The following is a 19,421-nucleotide window of genomic DNA, read 5'->3' on the forward strand; positions in this document are numbered from 1 at the left end:
AGTTACTTATTATGTGCAAAAAAAAAAAAAGGAAACTAAAGGAAATAAATGAGCACGTCCGCACAATTTTGATTTTAGAGCAGTTAATTATACTTTCTACAATATCCGCATGACTTAATTTATATATTTACGATATATGATTGTGCGATAATAATAATCATTACTATATCTATAACCTCGACTCGCTGCTCGATTAAAGCAAGATTAGATAGACAAAAATAAGAACATCGATCTGCACTAACAATAATGGTTGCTCAAATAATATGATGTGTGTAGGTGTCTTGATGAGCGATTTAATAAAAATAATTCTTAGTAGATATACATCATATACAAGCATTAAGTACACCTGGCTTTATTTAGTTATCGAAAGTAAAAAAGAACAGGTGCAAACTATTCACAAACGATCATTGTGCGAATGCGGTGGAAATTTTTAGATTTTTAAAATTCTCGAAGCATATAGCATTTCAATTTTGAATATTGATAGGACTTCTGAAATATAGAGAAAAAAAACATGTAGTCGAAGGTTTTTACTGATTTTGGCTACAGTAATCGAGGAGTGAATGGTCAAAAGTAAATAAATCAGTTTTTCGGTAAGAATCGGAATTTCACTTGTTACATCTTTCGATGTATTTCATTAGAGTTAGTTCGTATTAGAAATTAGATTTTGTTCATCGTACTGGAGTAAAAATTTTAGCGACATAAGTCTTCGGCACGTTGAAGATAATCAATTTCAGGAGTAATATGCCACAGGTGTTTTGAACGGAGTGCCGCGTACCTGATTTAAGAGTTTTTGCGACACTCCAGCTCATTCTTTCGTAAAGTTATGAATCGATTTGAAATTTGTCGTAAAGCGATCGTGCTACCGTCAGTAAGTGCGCTCTAGTCAGCTCGGACCGAATATATATCTTAAATATCCGGATTTTTCATTCGTTTATTTCGCCACGAGACAGGCGGTTATATTGTTCGGATTATTCGATCATTAAGTAATATGATAATTTATCGGTACTAGCCGACCAGAGCGCACTTTATACAATATTAATACGGTTCTGAGACAAAAAATTCCACATCGAATCGATGTTTCACGAAAGAATAACCGGGATTTCCGTAAAAAACTCTTAAATTGATCACGTGACACCGTGTTCCAGACACCGCACCGTCTTAGAATATTCATCGTATGAGGTTGAGTGTCACTGCCGAGCTTCTCGCTTTTGCCGCAAGGGGCGCCATGCGTTGCTGTGAATGATTCTATCGCTTCTAGTCGGCAGTCGAGAATAAACGGCCGTCGAATCAGGTGCGGTGCGGTAACCACAGATTACGAGTCACGTACCAGACGACACAGTTTTCCATGCGTCAGTGTTTCTCGTGCGTGTGAGCAGGTGCAACTGCATAAGAAACGGTGTACGAAAACGGTGAAACCCTGGTTTACTCATCGAACATCGGCAACAAAACCGTGGACCGAAATCACCGAAATCGAATTACACGCGAAACGCTTGTGCCGAGACTCGGTCGGTAACTTGGCGAGGTGTCAGCTGGAAACAGTGGCTGTGTGAGTGACAGTTGAGTGTTGGTGATTCGCGCTTTGTTAGTTACTGTAAATTGTGTGCGAGACTAGTTCGGATTAGCCACACTTTACACAACGACCACGACGACGAGATGGATAAACTGCTGGCGTCTGACAACTGGATGACGATCAGCTACAATTAGGGTATAATAATATCGAGTTCGCTGACTGGTGCATTGTCGTTGCGTTCAATTTTTCAAACTCTTCGTCAAAAATTCACCGCTGCCGGACATCTCGACTGTCTCTTAATCCTGCGGCACGATTGTCTGTTGTTTATATGGTCGAACTGTGAGTGTGCAGTTTGTTATGAACGGAGGAAAACACTAAAGTGCAGGACACATTCGCGTCAAAATGGTGAGTAGCGTGACGATTGTTTTTTGTTTTCAGCGTACCCTAGTTTGTGTTTCTCTTCAGTTAATCTACTTTCTCCACGACTGTTATTCGGTATGGTCGATGCGATGCGTAGATAGGAAAACTATCGCGATTGTCGTAACGTAGAAAACAAAACATTGCAAAGAGAGTGAGAGAGTGAGAGAGAGAGAGATTTTACCTCTCGTTTATTGCTATTCTCACTTTAAATTTCTCTTTGATGACCTGCCGCAATAATTGCGGAGAGCTACTTTTACAACTCGATGATGTTTTGAAATACACAGTTTCGAGCCATCGAGCTCTAAACTGTTTTCGGTTATCGGGGCGCCGTCGTTACGGGAATTATTATGTTATCTTCGTTAATCGGTGAAAGACCGTCTGATATCAGTTGTAGGCGTATTTCACGATTGTTAATTTCGCGCGAGGCGAAGTCGGTTCTGAGTCACTACGACTCTATTATCTCCCGATATCTTCTTAAGGATGTTTTATACGCGTATACAACGGCTTTTGACGTCGCTGATTGTTGCTATTCTACGGATTAGTCACCGACTCTCCAAGTTTCAGTTTTATGTCACGTATCAGTTATGTACTGCATGTACAACTAAAGAAAAGTCACTATCTTGTTCGTGAATACCTTATATACGTTTGCTGAATTTTTTCTGCAGAATAAATTAGCAACATTCGTTTTTAAAACAGGCTTTACGATTACGCTCGGAAATTTATGAGACAGGGTTTTGAAACCTAGCTATGATGCACGCCGCCTCTTTGTGACGCCGGAAGGTCCTTCTTATTGTGTTGGAGAAAATAACCACGTACCTCATGCGGATAAAAATCTGTCCGGTTTACGCGCGAGACGTTTCTCCGAAGGATATTGACGCATGAGACGAACTTGTTACCATTGCTTTTTCACATTAAATTCAAATATTCTATTCACCGCCTGACGTACGTTCTTATCAAGTATCGCTTACATATTTGTGTGCAGAATCATCTGTGAGCAGGCGCAATTCACGCGCGTTAAATTTGAAAATTCTTCTTTTCTTTTTTACACAGTTTCTGGTCTTTCAAGTCCAGTACGAAAGAAATGAGGAACAAAAAAAAAGAAAAGAATGCATTACACAGTAATGATGTGGAATCTAAACCGCGTTGTTTATTCATTTTTTTTTTCACTTGATATTAATGAAAGAAAATCGTATTGTTTGGAAACTGCGATACTTACGGTTTTGATGAATGAAATGAATTCGTCGTATCTTTCAAGTCGTGTTATTACACACGCGGATGAGCATAGCAGATGACGATTAGGCGTGTTGTCATTTCGTCTTCGCTCATACTCTGAGTAGTTTCTCGTAATCTATTCTCCATGTTATACGTCGAGTCAGCATCATTAACATATACGAACCTATACGAAGAATCTTCTCTCCGATTCCCCATTGACTCATCCGTTACTCCGTTACTTGGATTCCTTGCATACATATACAATAATATACATAGGTATATAAGTTCGTATGTTCAACGCAGAGAAAATAATTTTACAAGTCCCTCTTTTTTGAAGAAACATGCACGTCACGGATTTGAAACAGTTGATGTGGTTGTTTTCGTAAATTCTACTCGTTTTACACTTTCTATTTTCTACTACCACGATCTACGTTAAAGTCTTATGATAATAATCATCGAAGGCTGTATAAATTGTCGAAAATGAGATTGAAAATAAATCGGTTAATTAGAGCTATTTAAGAGTATCATCAAACTATGTTGAAGAAAACTCTTGTATTGTCAATTTTTTAAATTTAATAGATATACTTACTTTATATTTTTATTTTATTATCAATGTGATTGACATTTTGTATGAAAAAAAACGTGCATGTAACAATTCATTACAAACATGTGTGATTCGTGAATCGATGGATGAAAAGAAAAAAATTATACATATGAGAAAAAAACGTATTTCACTTCTTGTAAGATTGAAATTTTTTGTCACTTTTCGTCGTCCCAAAGTCGATGCATAGTATTTTTTATCTTCTGTTTCTTACATCGAAAAGTTGAGCTATGTTTTCGTTTTTTTTTTGTTCTTTTACTTTGCATCTTATTTTCTATTCATAAAATCTTCTGGTTTCCAATTTTGTGTCTATTAAAAATACAAACGACGGCTTTCAAAGCTATTTTAATTTTGTTTAAACAAGTATTCTGCAAGTGCAGCTGCAAACGTGTTGTATTTTGAGAATATAAAATTAAAAAAAAAAAAAAACAATCACAACAATCGAAATAAGGATAGCTTTAACGAGGAAGCAAGTAATAATAATTCAATTCTTAAGTCTCGAAATTGCAACAGTTTTCAAAGGAAAAAACTTACCCAACTTTTAAAGACAAGGCGAAAAATCTCTTTGCCGATGAACTTTGAAGTAAGATATCGCCGCTGTAATACCGTTCTTGGACTGTTGTAACAACCTGATTAAAATTAGTACGTCTGCGGTGTTTATGCGGGGGCGGTACCGTTATGTTTTACTTTCTTCGGTAGCCTCATTTATAATCATAACAACACCGCCGGTGTACAATTGGAGAATTATGCATACAGCATACCTGCAACATCGCGTGCATAACATTAAAGTATTTGTTGGTATCCATGTAATTAATCTTTTATCACTTATCGTACAGCCATCCGTTTTGCTCGGATCATTAATTTACATTTTTTAGACACAGCTAGCATATTGGATAATTCAGATTTCGCGAATCTGTTTTAATTCTCTTTATTGTTGAGAATTTTTTAATTTTTTTTTTTTTTTTGTCAAATCAGAGCCGTCATTGGACTCGCGGCTGTAACTCGAAAATTTCAACGTCAGTCCGAGAGGGAAAAAATGCAAATATTTCGTCACGTCGAAGTTTGTAACGTTATCGAAACGATTCATGTTGAGGAGAAACTGTCATTTCGCAATTTTGGAAATGTTTGAAAATAAGTAAACCGCTGTAAAACAACGCGTACTCATATTTTGCAATCTTAATTTCATCAAAATCATTGTAAAAAGAAAAAAATAGTAATTTTTTTCCCAATGTTTAGTTACGATAACGTTACCAACTTAAACGTATTCCTTGCATTCTTTGTTTTTTTTTTTTTTCCTTCTTACTTCTCTCACCGTAATAATTAGTACAAAATATACGGAGTGCAGAAAAACTTTTGCATAAATGTTGTATGTAGTATATATTTCAAGGAAATTGTAAGAATTCAGTGCGAATAATTTTTTTCGTTGGCTTTGCTATTCTGAAAATTCAATTACATTCGTCATTTAATTACACGTACACGCTGTACATCATCGATTTGAATATTTATTTTACCACGCGTCTCGGAACGTGAGTTGTTACATACAATTTTTATCAAGGCACAAAAATCGTCGTGTCGAGTGGTTTCACTGCAGCACCGCCGGCGGAAGTTCGGTTTATGAACAGAGAGAGACTTTTAGCGAACAGTACCAACCGGAAATGTGTAATCATCTTAGAACCTTGGAGTCTGATGTCCTCGAGTGCTCGCAATCGCAGCAGCGCAATCACCCCGGTCCTTTCTTGCTTTTAATATATCGCATATGAAGTACCGGGTCGTAACGCATTATAACAATAACAATAATAATAATAACTCTTCAAGTCACACGTTATTGTGCTGGGTCAATTTTTATAACAAGATAGTATTCTATGGTTTTTAGGGTCCCCGGTTACGAATCTGAAATCAGATTTTGAAAATTCAAGATGGTGGACAAAGATTTAAAAATTCATCGTACACGGTTAAAAATATCTATGCAGGGGTTTTCGTTGTCGCCGATTGGATTTGTAATACTGAATTTTCAGAATCTGATTTCAGATTCGTGATCAGTGATCCCAAAAATCCCTGGACAAAGTTTTTTTTTTCTGGATTCGAACGAATTTGAAATTTTCTCCTGCCGTATTAGATCCGCCATTTTGAATTTTTTTGAAATCTGATTTCAGATTCTTAACCAGTATTCACAAAAATTTTCAATTTATGTAAAACATGTATATATACGTGTAGAGGGGTGACATTCTCGGAAATGAATTATTCCTTAAATTTTTACGATTTTTTTCAATCAATTTGTTTCTAACGATAACAATTTACATCATATCGAAACAATTAATCCCGAGTATTGAAAACCTATTAGTATACTATCAGAAATAGTAAAAAACCGCAAGAAAAATATCTGGAAAAGTTCTCTAAATATACAAAAAATGAACACGAAATAGGTGGTAATAATACCTTTCCCAATTCTCGCATTATATCTATTACCGCACAAATTTTCACGCGTTTAATTCTGTATGAAATTTCGACATGTGTTACGGATATGTGAGATTGAAGAGCGAAAAATATAATGAAATATTTTGAAATCTTTTAAATATGTTCAATGCTGTACTTTCTCTGTTCTACTTTCATTATAAGTGAACAGAAAAAACTGTTGAATGGATTTGATTAATGATCAATAGAAATCGTTCAGGATCGCAAAAAAATATAAAATAACGAAAGCTGCGTCATTACGATGTACTTAGTTAAAGTTTATCGTTCAATAATTACCGGTTGATGATAATCAATTATTCGAGACACGATGATATTCATTGGCTTTCTTCATTGAGCATGAATCTGCACTTGTTCCAGCGTTATATATCCTTCGGTTTTAATTTATGTACATATTGAAATATTCTGTTGAGAAACAGAGAATTAAATAAATAATGAAAATTGAAATTTCAGCGGTTAGTCGAATTTGTAGTTGCTGTTGCGTGATTTCTAACATCCCAATATCACTACGATTGATTTTAAATCTACTCATTGTGCAAAATATGTTTTGTATCGGAGTTTTTTTTTTTTTTATTTCGACACAGCTCAATCGGAATCCGTAAATTTCAAGATTTCCTTTTAGTAACTGAACGTTTAGTAAACGAACAATTAAATTTTCCTTATTTTTTTCTCGTTTCAGGTCTATCACTGGCAGAGTCAAAATGTCAAGGTGTCGGGTGTGGACGACATGGTATTACTACCAAAAGTCAACGAGGATTCGATCGTTGAAAATCTGAAAAAACGATACATGGACGACTATATATTTGTATCCTTGAAAAATAACGCAAAGTCTGAACCAACTATAAATTCAGTGCCGTAGACTTATGAATAATATCTTCAAATTGTTACATTCAGTTTCTTATATTTCAAATTATTTGAACAATTTCTTTTTCTGTAATAATTTCAGGGTGTTTCAAGTTCATAAGCAACCAAGCGTCGTTTCTCATTTGTAACAACAGCTGCAGTTGAACGTATAAGATGACGAATAACGTAAAGAATAATACAAAGCGTGATGAATATATTGCAACGATAACAAAAACACATTCGTCGATTACTTTGCCGTTTGACGTGATATTCAATTTGTTTCGCGAGTCTTATGCTTGATTTTCGAACGTTCCTTATGGTAGATTTTTACATCCTTGAAGTAGGCGTTCGGCAAACGGGCAGGATCAACCGTCAGAGGTCTGTCCAGGGGAAATGTGATCGATTTTCTTAAAGGTAAATGAGTGTGGATAAATTCGTCAATCGGTGAACCTATGTAGACGAATAGCCGAAGTGGTAGCCCATCGATCCTGCCCTTAGGAATGGAGTTGCGAAGCTTCAGGGCGTAAAGATACCACGGCATTTCAAAGGTGTCGTTGATATCCTTCAGGGAACGAGTAACTTTCTCGTAGAACGAATCGCCGCTCATATCCTCCGGTACCGCTGTGTAATCCTGCGTGCTATTCCTCTGAATAGTGAACGTTCCATTTTCAACTGAAATCAGAAGAAGAGAAAAAAAAGCGTGCAGTCAAATCAGGAGAGTAGCGAAGAAACAATGGTCTGGAAGGTCGTCAGTGAAGTCCATGGGAGGCAAGAACCGTACAATTAACTATCAACAATTTTGACTTATGCGGGTTTTACTGACGGTTTACTGTGAACACGTTCAGGAGCAGGAAGTTCTTGTAGTTCTCCGATATGCTCAGCTCCATTTGGTTGAAGTCGTACTTCGGCCCCAGGAACACCCGGACCCAAACCGATGTCACTCTCGCACTTTTCACCGTGATATTGTAGCGGTACGGCAAGTGGTTCAATCGACATTGGCGAACCTTGACCACCGGCTCATCTCGCCCATTCGGCACTTTGAGACCCGTCGAGATTAGGTAATCCACGTCCTCAAAGTACGTGAAAATAGGGTCCACCTCAACTGACTGTATCACCACGTCTTCATGTACCAGCTCTTCGTAAACGTAGGTACACAAATGCGAGGAAAAACTGGAAAAAGGAAAATTTAACGTTACGTAGCGAATTTACTTTACCATTTATTTCAGATTGCGTGATAACGACAACTTGTTTCTGTTTCTAACGCTTTATGGATCTATCGTCGAATTTGATCTGTGATAACGAAGTGAGGAGTAAATGCAGACCTCTGATATGGTTTGGAGTGAGAATTTCTTAACTTGCACTGTAAGTGGAGGAAGAACTAACTCGTGATAGATGTTGACTATTCTTTGGGTGAGTGACCAGTACATCGGATCCCTGTGTCCGAGAGCAAAGTGGTCCAAAGTGCTCGGACATGGTGTGTGCTTAGTTTTGGGGCGAGGAGCACAGCCCAGAATGTGTTTTGCCAATACGTAGTAGGTGCCGTAGAACGGCAGGTTAATCGAGTCTGCGTTTCCCTCAAGAATATTACCCAGAAGTTCGACATACGCTTGTTTATACGTCTCCCTCGATTCACCGTCGGTATCAATTACTCTCTCTGTGTCCAGTGCTGAAGATAATCGTGACTCGAGGTCGCGAACTTTCTATCCAAATAATGAAAAGAGAAATTTTTGTTTCGGCAGTATATTTATTTGTCGCCATGCGGTGCTTGGACATTCCAATAATTTACATCGGGATGTGATTTTCTAACAACTTGGAACTGAGGAAGTGAGTGAGTGAACAATGATCGTCTGATGTTCGTTCATTCTGTTAATCAAATGTCATAAATTACTTACAATTCATGAACCAGTGAACGAGTTACGGTAAATCTGAACCTCAGTTCACGTACGATGTTCAAGTTCGTAACGTCGATGTAACAACGTAGCTTTAAGATTCTCTCTGGAATGCGGTAAACTGTGCAAAGTAAGTAAAAGTAACTCATATTTCGGTAACTCGACACCTTCGAAGTCATTCTATATTTGTAATACAATAATTTTTGTTTTGTCGCTCTGGTCACATTAACGTTACTAACTTCAACCTCGTTCATTTTCTTGGTTACGAATTGTCACGGATAGTCTAGTCCATCTAATTTGCTGCAAGTATAACAAGTGAGGAAAAGAATGAAGCTTCTTTCAACCACGTATGTTCAAACATAATTCCATCATTTCGTTCTATCGGAAATTTTTTTAAACTGTAGCTGTTTCACGCTCACCTGTAGCAGTGGGAAAAGGTGGTTTGGAATCCGCGATCTGTTTTTGCGACTGGGAAACTGACATCCATTGGGATAGCTGGCGTTGGGATAATGTCCATAGGGAAGCGGATAGTTCCAATCGAATTCTTTTATAGCCTCGAGGTTGTTGGAAAGGCGTTCCATGTTGTAAAGTGCCAAAGTGTGCATTTGCCACCACAGAAAAGTCTCGCCGCGAGGCGGCCAGGCAGCTAAAACATCGTCGCTGATCTCTAGACTGCCCAACCAGAATGGTCGCAGCAGGTGAGCGTAGTGCATCGCTTCGGCCAGCGACACGTCATTCCTGAAGTAATTGAGTCGCTGCTCTTCTTCGTCGAAGTTGTAGTTCTTGGCGTTGCGCCGGATTCCGTAAGTCGCCGGAATCACTGAGTAACCTTTGGGGGATATATGACTGCTGCTGATGTCTGAAAGAAACCGAAAAACGATTCGTGGTGATTGAAACGTAATCATTCGAATTCACTTGAAACTGCATGCAATGTGGACCTCATGAACTTGCTTGCAATCAGGTCGCCGTATAAATTAGTGATTTGAAATCAATCGGACGTTCGAGGAAATCCTTGACAACGGTGGAATTCGAGCCACCTGTTAGTGTTGCAAATTACTTGGAAATCAGTGAGAAGTTGAACAACTATCGAAAATCTTGGGAACGCTTGGAAATCAGTGAGAAGTCCAGAGTTTAGGGATCACTTGGAAATCAGGGAAAGTCAAACTTATAATCTTCATCAATGGAAGTATGTACCTTGCAATTCGGTGAGAAATGAAACTATTACAGCCCTTGGAATTAAGTTCCGATAACGTCAGTTTAATAAAGAACTTAAATTGGCTAACCGTTACGCCACATGACCTCCTGCGCCCTCTTGATGACCGTTTCGCTGAAAAATAGATGTGGTTGGATCTCATGTAAGGCCGGAACGCGGATGAACCTTGTTGCTTTATGATGAATAACCGCGATGCTAAAAGAGTAGGCGAACATCCCCTCGTTCATGTGGATTCGGGCCCAAGCCGCGGTCTTGTTGAGCGTTTCGAAGTCCTTCGCATTCAAGAAAACCCTGAAGAGGTCGATTGCTTCCCCGAGTAGCTCGCTGTAAAAAGGTGAGAAGACTTTGCCCCGCGGCTGCATCCCTTTCTTATAACGAGCTAGGAAGCTTCTTACGCATTCCTTTACCCAACGATTCATGAAAGCAGAAAGTACATACACAGAAATCCGTGCTGAAATTAGGTGGAGGATCAATTTCGCCTTTTTCGCATTACGGTGGCACACTTTAGTTTGGTTACCATCTTCTTCTCTACACCTACCTCGTCGTTGTAGTTCTCAATGTTCTTCTCAATTTCATAAGACATTCCCAATTCGTAGTATGAACCATCGCCGCTAACCTCCGGCTGATCGATGTACCGTAGCAATTCGTAAACTGTTTTTTGCTCCAGTAGAAACTCTTCATTTGCGATCCACGAGATTGTTGGCGATATCGCCAATACTGCGAAGATTGCAAGATCTCGCAACATTTTTTTTTTTATTGTCGAGTTGGTTACTGAGACGGTGATCCGATTCGGTATTATCGGTAACCTGCATGGAAAAGATAATATGTGAAATACAAATATGGAGGGTATAGGTAACGAGTATCTCATATGGGTTTCCAACTGAAAAATTGTCCGCCAAAAAGCATGAAGTGGTGGTTCAACAAGTCGCCAGTCGGCGCTTATAAGCAATAAGAGAAACTGCAGTAAAGCCATCTTTATTTCTCTCTAGGTACACTTGGGGACATTGAATCTGGGACGGCTAGTTTTCTACACCAGACAGTTATGTTGGCAGTACCGAGAAACCTACAGCGCCACAGTCGGCCGAGTGCGAAACAAACTCAAACTCCATGAACATAACATAACCCATGACCGTCGGATTTAACCTTGGAATAATGACTTGCTGGATTGACATGTATGCTAAGGTTAGATTGGACGGTCATGGGTTGTGTTACGTTCATTGATATTGAGTTTGTTTCGTATTCGGCCGACTGTGGCGCTGTAGGTTTCTCTGTGTTGCCAACTTAACTGTCGAGTGTAAAAAACAAACCGTCTCAGATTCATTGTCCCCAAGTGTACTTTACGAACACTTTTTATACACGGAGGTAGAGGCCTCCTTACCTCTACATTGGCGTGGTAATTTAATGTGTAATGGGGCTTCGAGAATCGAGTATACAACATTTTTGTTTGTCACCTCTCACCTCTTTTCACGACAAAGAATTAAAGTAGCAATTTCTAAACCTACGGAGTGCGATGATCTGAATACTGGACAATGTGACATGTTTGACACGGACTACTTGTCGCGTGTTTAACAGAATTGCATGTAGAATTGTACGTATGCATAGAAATTAGAAACTGGAGAGAAACGAGGTGATTCAATCCGATCCGGAAACAACTTGTCTCGCATTGTTAACAAAGTTCACTTTGATGAGTTATGCTTCGTGGGTTTTCTTTTCTTCTCTATGCAGCCTTTGTTTTATTCGTTCGATCAGTGACGAGATTACAGAGAATGCGGAAGAAAAAAATGTCACGTAGAAGCAAAACATATGATTGACTTTATTTTGGCTTTAGTTTCTATTCTTCTTCTTCTCGATTCACGTAGCTTAATGAATCAGAGAATAATTATGTTACATTAATGTTAAATAAATTACGCTTTACTTCCGTGTTTGTGTGTAATATTCAATGTCGAAATTATACCCTGCGTAATATTTAATAAAGTATACTCTATACACGCCTACGACGTGTGCTTGGTGCCTGTCATTCCTAAATTTGGCAAGAATGTTAAATTAAGCGGTACGCGCTTTTACGTAAATTGTGCGTTTGGTGTTCTTGATAAACGGATAAATTTCATAAACATTTTACGCCTATTTCATCTCAATGACAATAATTTTTCCGTCACTTTGAACATTTTCAACCTAAAAATCTCGTTTCTTCAGTATAAACTTTTCCTTTCAAGTACCGCTTGAAATAAATTTTAATCCCTATTGGGGTGGGGTTGAAGTTCCGAATTTGAAAAGTTTTGATAGCGCCTGATTCTAGGTGTAAAAAATCAGAGAAAAAATATCCAAAGCAACGAAAAATCAAAATGGCGAAATTTCACCGAGCCAGAAATTCAGAAAACTGAAAATCTTGGATCATTCGGGATTTCGATGTTTCAAATTTTCAAATTTTCGCATTTTTGCAATTTCGTAACTTTGAGCGTCGGGTTTCGGAACGGATTCGAAACTTTGATATTTCGTCAAAGTTTGATATCTTTACTTCAACCTCAGCCGGCTGGCACGGGGTCCAGTTGACCCCGTCACCGACTTTAACGTACAATTTTAAAGACGGCGTGTTTGAATCGGGGTTTTTTGTGCAAGTAAAATGAAGAATGATTGAAAAAACGTATTGCGTATTGTTTTACTTTTTTTGCTTCAAGAATTTCTCCCACATCCTCCATCGTTTTTTTGCCAAAACTAAGATTGGAGTCTATTTCTGAATCGTTAAATTTTGTCTCAGAATTTTGTTCAAGTCGTGAAATGAAAGGGATAATTAAACAAGGACGAACCTGTTTCCGACGTCGTTCTTAATTTATATCCGGTTTCAGTCGCATCGCTTATCACGAAGTAGGACAACGACTCGGTGCGTTTAACAAATTTAGCCGTCTTCTTAATAGTTTCGTGCAGATTTCGCTTAGGTTTAGACTTGGAAAGACCAAAGACGTTCCCTCGCCAAACAGTTAGACCAGTTAACCAGAATTTATTTTATTTTACGTTATATTATCGCGTTTAGTAAAATAAAAACGCGTGCTACTGAACGTGATGACTAATTCTGACTAAATAATTTAGCTGGCTTGTTTCAAGTGCAGTTAATTGTGTAACACTACGTAACAGAAACGTCGAGGACACGACCAATCTGCGCGAACATGTCACTCGTACAGTATCATTTAGTTATTTTCTTCTCGCCCACTTTTATTTTCACAAAATAAAATAAAGAATTTTTTCTTTTGTTTATTCTCCTTTTATACTGTACGTTTCGGAAATATTAACCATTCAATCGATGAGTTTGCGCGGAGGAAACCTGATTCGATTTCGGCAGGGATTTCCATTCTAATCAAGAATTGAATTGTCACTTGAAATAATTTCCGGTACGATTATGTATGTAACCGGAATTGCCAAAGAATGATTTTTAAAGAATTCAACACTGGTTCGTTACTTAGCAAAACATTTTCAGCAAGGTCGATCAATTATATGGTACGTTATTTTGAATACAATGCAGAAACGTTTACGTGTATGATTGAATTTTGTAATTGTAACGTGTAGCGAACGGTTTTAAACACACTTTCTATTTCGAGACTTTGGAGACTGTTAAAAATACAGTAAAACATATAAAAATCGTGTTGCACCAGTCAAAACAAAGGATCTTAATTTTATGATCGCAGCCAAAACGGTACTTTTTTTTCGTATCAATGTTTCGTAACGTTAAAGGTTGCGAACTTCAAGCTCCTGATTGTTTCACCACAAACACAATTTAGAAAGAAAAATCAATCATTATGTTTTTGAAGCGATTGATTGAAAAAGGTGAAAAATTACTGCACAAGTAAATTTAGCGTACCGCATTTTTATAAGATTGGAAAACGAAAAGATAAAAATTACAAAATGAGAAGAGAAAAATTTTATCATCAATATTTCCTTCGTTCATGCGACAAAGTCGGTTGGTCTTCTCTTCGTCAGATGTTTTCACGCCTGATTATGTGGCGTCAGAATAGTAAAAAAAAAAAAAAAAATCGAACAAAGTTCCCTTTCTCACCTCGCTGCCTGTTGGTTGATTATTTTTCCTTTGTTCCACTCCTACTCCTTCCGTCCTTAGGTATACATATATGTATATATACGGGGTGAACCAAAAAAAAAAAGAAACGGGATCGATTTGAAACGTGCAGGAAATTTGACCGCGTTGATCTACTTCCGAAAACTTGATTTTTTCTTTTTGTGTATTCGATTGAACGAAAATGGATTTCTTCCTTCAATCTTAATTTAAGATCAAAATTGAGGCGAACATTCTTTTTGTATTAATTTTTGTTCACTCCCACAGCAACTTTTTCAAAACCTGTTTCTCAAGAACGGTTCAGTATATCAACGACGAATAAAGATTTTCCACGTTTTCAAACGCGAAACGAAAGATTCGTTCTTCTAATTTCGAGAGAAAAAAAAAAGTTTTAGAAAAACGGTCAACACGTTGGGATTTTATTCACGTTTCAAATCGATACCTTTTTTTTTTTTTCGGACACCCTGTACGTATATATTTATGTAGTACAACTATAAGTCGAAAGCAATCTAATCGTGTTGAGATTAGTGTTTCAGGGGTGGGCCGTTGGCCAAGCCTTTCTTCCGTGGCCGGTAAAAATAGATTGTCTCAGGTATAACGGATGTAGTTACTTATCGTTACGGCAATCTGCGTTCCCCTGTTTTGGAACGATTTTATATACAAGGGGCATGCCGTGTATAATTAAGTAACACATTTAACACAAGTAAATAGATTTTCGATTATTCTTTGGCCGAGAATATGACATCAAATTATCTGAAACTTTTCATATCATTATTTAGCAGATCGTTGCACGAGTTGAAAATTATAAATATGAAGTTTCATCAACACGCTGAAGATGATTAGTATTTTCGAACCACAAAGAAAAAATATTTCAACCGAGCTTTGAATTGTCCTAAAAACCGTGTGATTTTTTTTTTTCCAATTTAAATGACTCGAAAAAACTAACGTTCAGAACTTGTTCCAGCCAAAGAGAGTATCCAGCTAAAAATACGTATGGTCCTAATTCGAAACAGTCTCTGATATATCCACATCTAAAAATATATGTGTACACCGATTATATGTTTTTTTTTTTTTTTTTTTACACTGCACATGTATGCCAGAAAAATTCCTTGACTATAGAACCGATCGTAGACATGCATCGGCCCGGTTATCGTCTCCATAAATCCCTTCAAGCAGATGCCTTATTTCGGCGAAAAGGAAATCGAGATTTATCAGGGAGCCGTAAGTTCGTAAATAATAACAATAATAATGATAATGATAATTTAAAAAAACAACACGAAATTATGAAATGAATGAAAAATATATTACTGGGACGAAATAACTGAAACATTCGCAAATTTGAATTGTGTAAATCGGTATCAGTTTTGATCGAAATTTTGAACAATATTATCCTTTTAATTTAAATGGTTTTTAAAAAACAATCTTGCTTTGTTTGACCGTGAAATGTATCTGGGAAAAATCATTGTCGTGTCTCTGTAGTATTGAATTGGAAAATTTGCACTTCATCTCAACGAATCAGTTCGAAATGATTTCTAGTGATTCTCACGTGTTAATCTAATTGAAGGTAAGAAGTTTGTTTAACGATGATGAGAATTCTATGTGATTTGGAATAGACGCAGTGACACACAGCTGTTGAATATTCATGTTGAAGTTATTTCTTCTTCTTAAATTTTAATAATAAAAAGTTCATGTACATTTACATGCACAGTTATCGTGTCATCGATGTCATGTTTTTTTTTTTTTTCTCGTTTCAAGGCTCCCTACGAAAATCCACCCCACGTTTACGGGCTTGCCGATGAAATGTACAGAAATATGCTTATCGACAATGAGAGTCAGTGCGTCATCATAAGGTATGATCATTGTATATAAGATATGAGATGAGAAAATAAAAATGAATAATAAATGCAAAAATCAATCCAAAAGTCTGTCTTTACCTCGAAAAATGAAATAAATACATATTATTTTTTGTTAGTTTTTCTTCTTTGTTTTTTTTTTCTGATACATAAGTCGACATTTTTTCATTATATCTTTTAGCGGAGAATCTGGCGCTGGAAAAACCGTCGCAGCTAAATACATAATGTCGTATATATCGAGGGTCAGCGGAGGAGGTGAGAGGGTTCAAAAGGTGAAGGATGTTATCCTGGAGTCGAATCCCTTGCTCGAAGCTTTCGGAAATGCAAAAACAGTCAGGAACAATAACAGCAGTAGATTTGTAAGTTGTTTTTACACGCATTTATTGCAAGAGATATGATGCGTTATTCATTAAATGGAATTAATTATATAATCGTTTGAATTTGTGTGGTTTTTATTTCTCCACAAATTCCACGTTTCATTGAATAAATGGAATATTGTTTCGTATTTAAATTGTCTCTTTCGACCAACCTTATTTATAAACTTGCAAACTAACTTTGAAGGATATGCTTGCACGTGACTTAGAATTAATGCAATAATGTCGTGCTAATTAGTTTCAATCGGTGTCAACAATTGAGAACCTCCATTGTTAATTAAAGTTCAGGGGAATTTATCTAATCACACAAACGGAAATTTTTCAATGGTCCAATTGCAGAAACGAAAATTGTTAGATTTTTATTGTATAAGTTGGTTGTTTATTTTCATCTTGTATAGTGGTTTTTTTTTCCGAAGAAAGAAAAAAACGAAATATGTAAAATTGTACATTGAAGTGGGAAGAAAAGATCCAAGCTTTATTAATATTCATGAGTTTACGCAGTTTTCGAAAATTCGATATTCAAAAACTATGTTTTTCTTTCAATATTTTCCCCGATATTTTAATTTATTATCACATCTTCCTTCCGATTATTCAATTAGTTCGATTTGAAATTACAGGGAAAGTACGTGGAAATGATGTTCGGATCTGGCGGCCAGCCTGAGGGTGGAAAAATATCGAATTTCTTATTGGAAAAATCAAGAGTAACGTCGCATAATCCTGGTGAAAGAAATTTTCACGTTTTTTATCAGCTCGCTACTGGAGCCAACGAAGAAATGAAAGGTGAGTAAAATTTTTTTTTGGTGTAAAAACGCTACGTTTTTTACGGTTACAGAGCTTTAAAAGAATCATCAATTTACGATATTCATTCGCACAAAGTGTTTCATGATGTTTGACAAATTCTACTTCTCTTCTTTACAGCATCCTTTGGACTCACGGATCTCGATTATTACGAATATCTGAGTCACGGTGGCAACCATAAAGTCGACGGGACAAACGACGCCCACGATTTTCAGGAGACCTTAAAAGGTGGGTTGTGTGCCAATTCTCGGCACGCGATTATCGCGATCCTCCGAATACCGGGACAGTCTTTTGAAACTTGAAAATCAACCGCGCATGCGCGAGTTTTATCCGCTGTTCGTGCAGGCTGGCCATCCCGAGTTTTCAGCTGTCAACTTTGCTTCTGGCGGAGATGCGGTTGATACGAATTTTCGAGGTTAGAATCTCAAATAATTGAGGCAGTGACTCGGAAAGGTTTGGAGGCATTTGTTTCTGGGTCTGAAAGTCGATTCTTCAAAGAACGGTCGGAATTTAATGCTTATGCTCTTTGAAAATTCAAACGTACACATTTTGCGTAGGTTGGCCGGCCTGCATCGCAGACGAGAATGTCGCTGCGGGAAGATTTCACCGACCAATGAGATTTAATTATTTGGCGCATGCGCATTTGATTTTCAAGTTTCAAAAGATTGTCCCGGTATATGCAGCGTGGTCGTCGTTTCACGATTCAATCATTTTATGGTCAGTGCGATTACTGATTACTGCGACAAATTTGATCGAAAATTTTTAATCATTGCAACAAATTTATTTGAGAATTTGGTACGTACAATATGTAAAAGAATGAAAAGAGTAATAAGAAAATCAAGAAACTTTTATTTTCTCACGTAGATTTTACGATGATGCATTCTTCCTTCAAAATTGTATTTACCGGAAATATTTCTACCCAATGGCTTTAACGCAAAAATCAATGGTAAATTCATTAATTTAACGCTTTTACTTTTTCATCTTACCTACCTTCCTGATCTTCGCTGATTCTGAACTACAGCCTTGAGCGTTATGGGAATTCGGAATACAGAAGTTTCCCAGATATTTCAACTGGTTGCCGGAGTTCTGCACATTGGAAACATAAGATTTGTTGAAGATGGAAATTACTCACGAATCGCCGATCCTCAATGTAAGTCGGCAAATTTTTCATCTACCCTTTTGTATAAATTTCATTCCCGTATTGAATTTGTATAAAAGTTTTTACACTCTTTGTTTACAATATTTTATCCGGAAAAAAATTCAACCGATATTTTGAAACAAATCTCTGCTGAAAATAGATAACTAATGACTAATAATAAGATAATTATTTACTGCTTTTCCGTGAAATTGTTCGTTATTTTTGTTGTTTTCTTGATCGTCCAGGTCTCGAATATCCTCAACATTTGCTGCAAGTATCGGCTGAGCAGTTGTCCCACAAATTAACTTCAAGAATATTTGATTCAAAGTGGGGAAGCCAGTCGGAAACCGTCGACGTTACTTTGAACGTTGAACAAGCTCTCTACGCCAGAGATGCGTTGGCTAAGGATATCTACACAAGATTGTTTGATTATCTAGTGAAGGTAAGAATCAACAGGAATTCAACAGGATTCTTGCTTCGATCAGTCTGTTCATTTGAAAACATGCCTGAATAATAATTATAGACGAAAGCCTCTTTAGTAAAATAGAATTGAACAAGGAAGTGTAGAATAGGAGTTAAATTAAATTATGTGTATAAAATAACAAGTTACAATAGCGATTCGTGAAACTCAGAATGTAACTATAAACAGTAGAATAAAATCGAATTGTAGACAAAAAAAAAAAAAAAAATGAAAATGACGTTAAAAAATGAGCGTATTCGTTGAAAATAGAGATTAAATGAATAGAAAGTGTACAAAAATCATACTTGGAATTGTAATCATTTCAGTAAAAATGTTCGTTCATTTGCAGCGCGTCAATTTGGCCATGGAGACATCGACGAATGGGCAGAACATCGGCATTCTCGATATTTACGGGTTCGAGATATTTGAGAGGAACGGTTTCGAGCAGTTCTGCATAAATTTTGTCAACGAAAAGCTTCAGCAAATATTCATCGAGTTGACCTTGAAGGCCGAGCAGGTGAGTCGGGTGTTTCAGTATATTTCTAACTTTTTTCACTTTTTTTAATACCTTGACTTGCATT

The 19,421-nt window shown here is 37.1% G+C and overlaps 2 protein-coding genes across 2 annotated transcripts in view; one reads left to right on the forward strand and one right to left on the reverse strand.

The window, feature by feature from the left end:
* The first annotated feature begins 1,271 nt into the window (after positions 1 to 1,271).
* Positions 1,272 to 19,421, forward strand: part of LOC124308600 (unconventional myosin-Ie-like) — a 43,056-nt gene continuing 24,906 nt past the window's right edge. Inside the window, exons 1-10 of the mRNA XM_046771436.1 lie at positions 1,272 to 1,915; positions 6,892 to 7,017; positions 15,349 to 15,438; positions 15,973 to 16,067; positions 16,252 to 16,429; positions 17,062 to 17,224; positions 17,363 to 17,470; positions 18,264 to 18,392; positions 18,626 to 18,822; positions 19,190 to 19,357. Of these exons, the coding sequence (XP_046627392.1) occupies positions 1,913 to 1,915; positions 6,892 to 7,017; positions 15,349 to 15,438; positions 15,973 to 16,067; positions 16,252 to 16,429; positions 17,062 to 17,224; positions 17,363 to 17,470; positions 18,264 to 18,392; positions 18,626 to 18,822; positions 19,190 to 19,357 (1,257 nt within the window). The 5' untranslated portion in view covers positions 1,272 to 1,912. The remainder of the gene's footprint in view (positions 1,916 to 6,891; positions 7,018 to 15,348; positions 15,439 to 15,972; positions 16,068 to 16,251; positions 16,430 to 17,061; positions 17,225 to 17,362; positions 17,471 to 18,263; positions 18,393 to 18,625; positions 18,823 to 19,189; positions 19,358 to 19,421) is intronic.
* LOC124308601 (arylphorin subunit beta-like) lies at positions 7,073 to 10,930 on the reverse strand. Its single transcript, XM_046771437.1, has 6 exons — positions 10,696 to 10,930; positions 10,228 to 10,558; positions 9,364 to 9,803; positions 8,439 to 8,755; positions 7,879 to 8,225; positions 7,073 to 7,727 (listed from the first exon to the last, which is right to left on the reverse strand). The coding sequence occupies exons 1-6, from the start codon at positions 10,900 to 10,902 to the stop codon at positions 7,327 to 7,329; spliced, it is 2,043 nt and encodes a 680-aa protein (XP_046627393.1). The 5' UTR covers positions 10,903 to 10,930; the 3' UTR covers positions 7,073 to 7,326.

Source organism: Neodiprion virginianus, chromosome 7 (assembly GCF_021901495.1).
Source record: "Neodiprion virginianus isolate iyNeoVirg1 chromosome 7, iyNeoVirg1.1, whole genome shotgun sequence".
NCBI classification, from domain to species: Eukaryota; Metazoa; Arthropoda; class Insecta; order Hymenoptera; family Diprionidae; genus Neodiprion; species Neodiprion virginianus.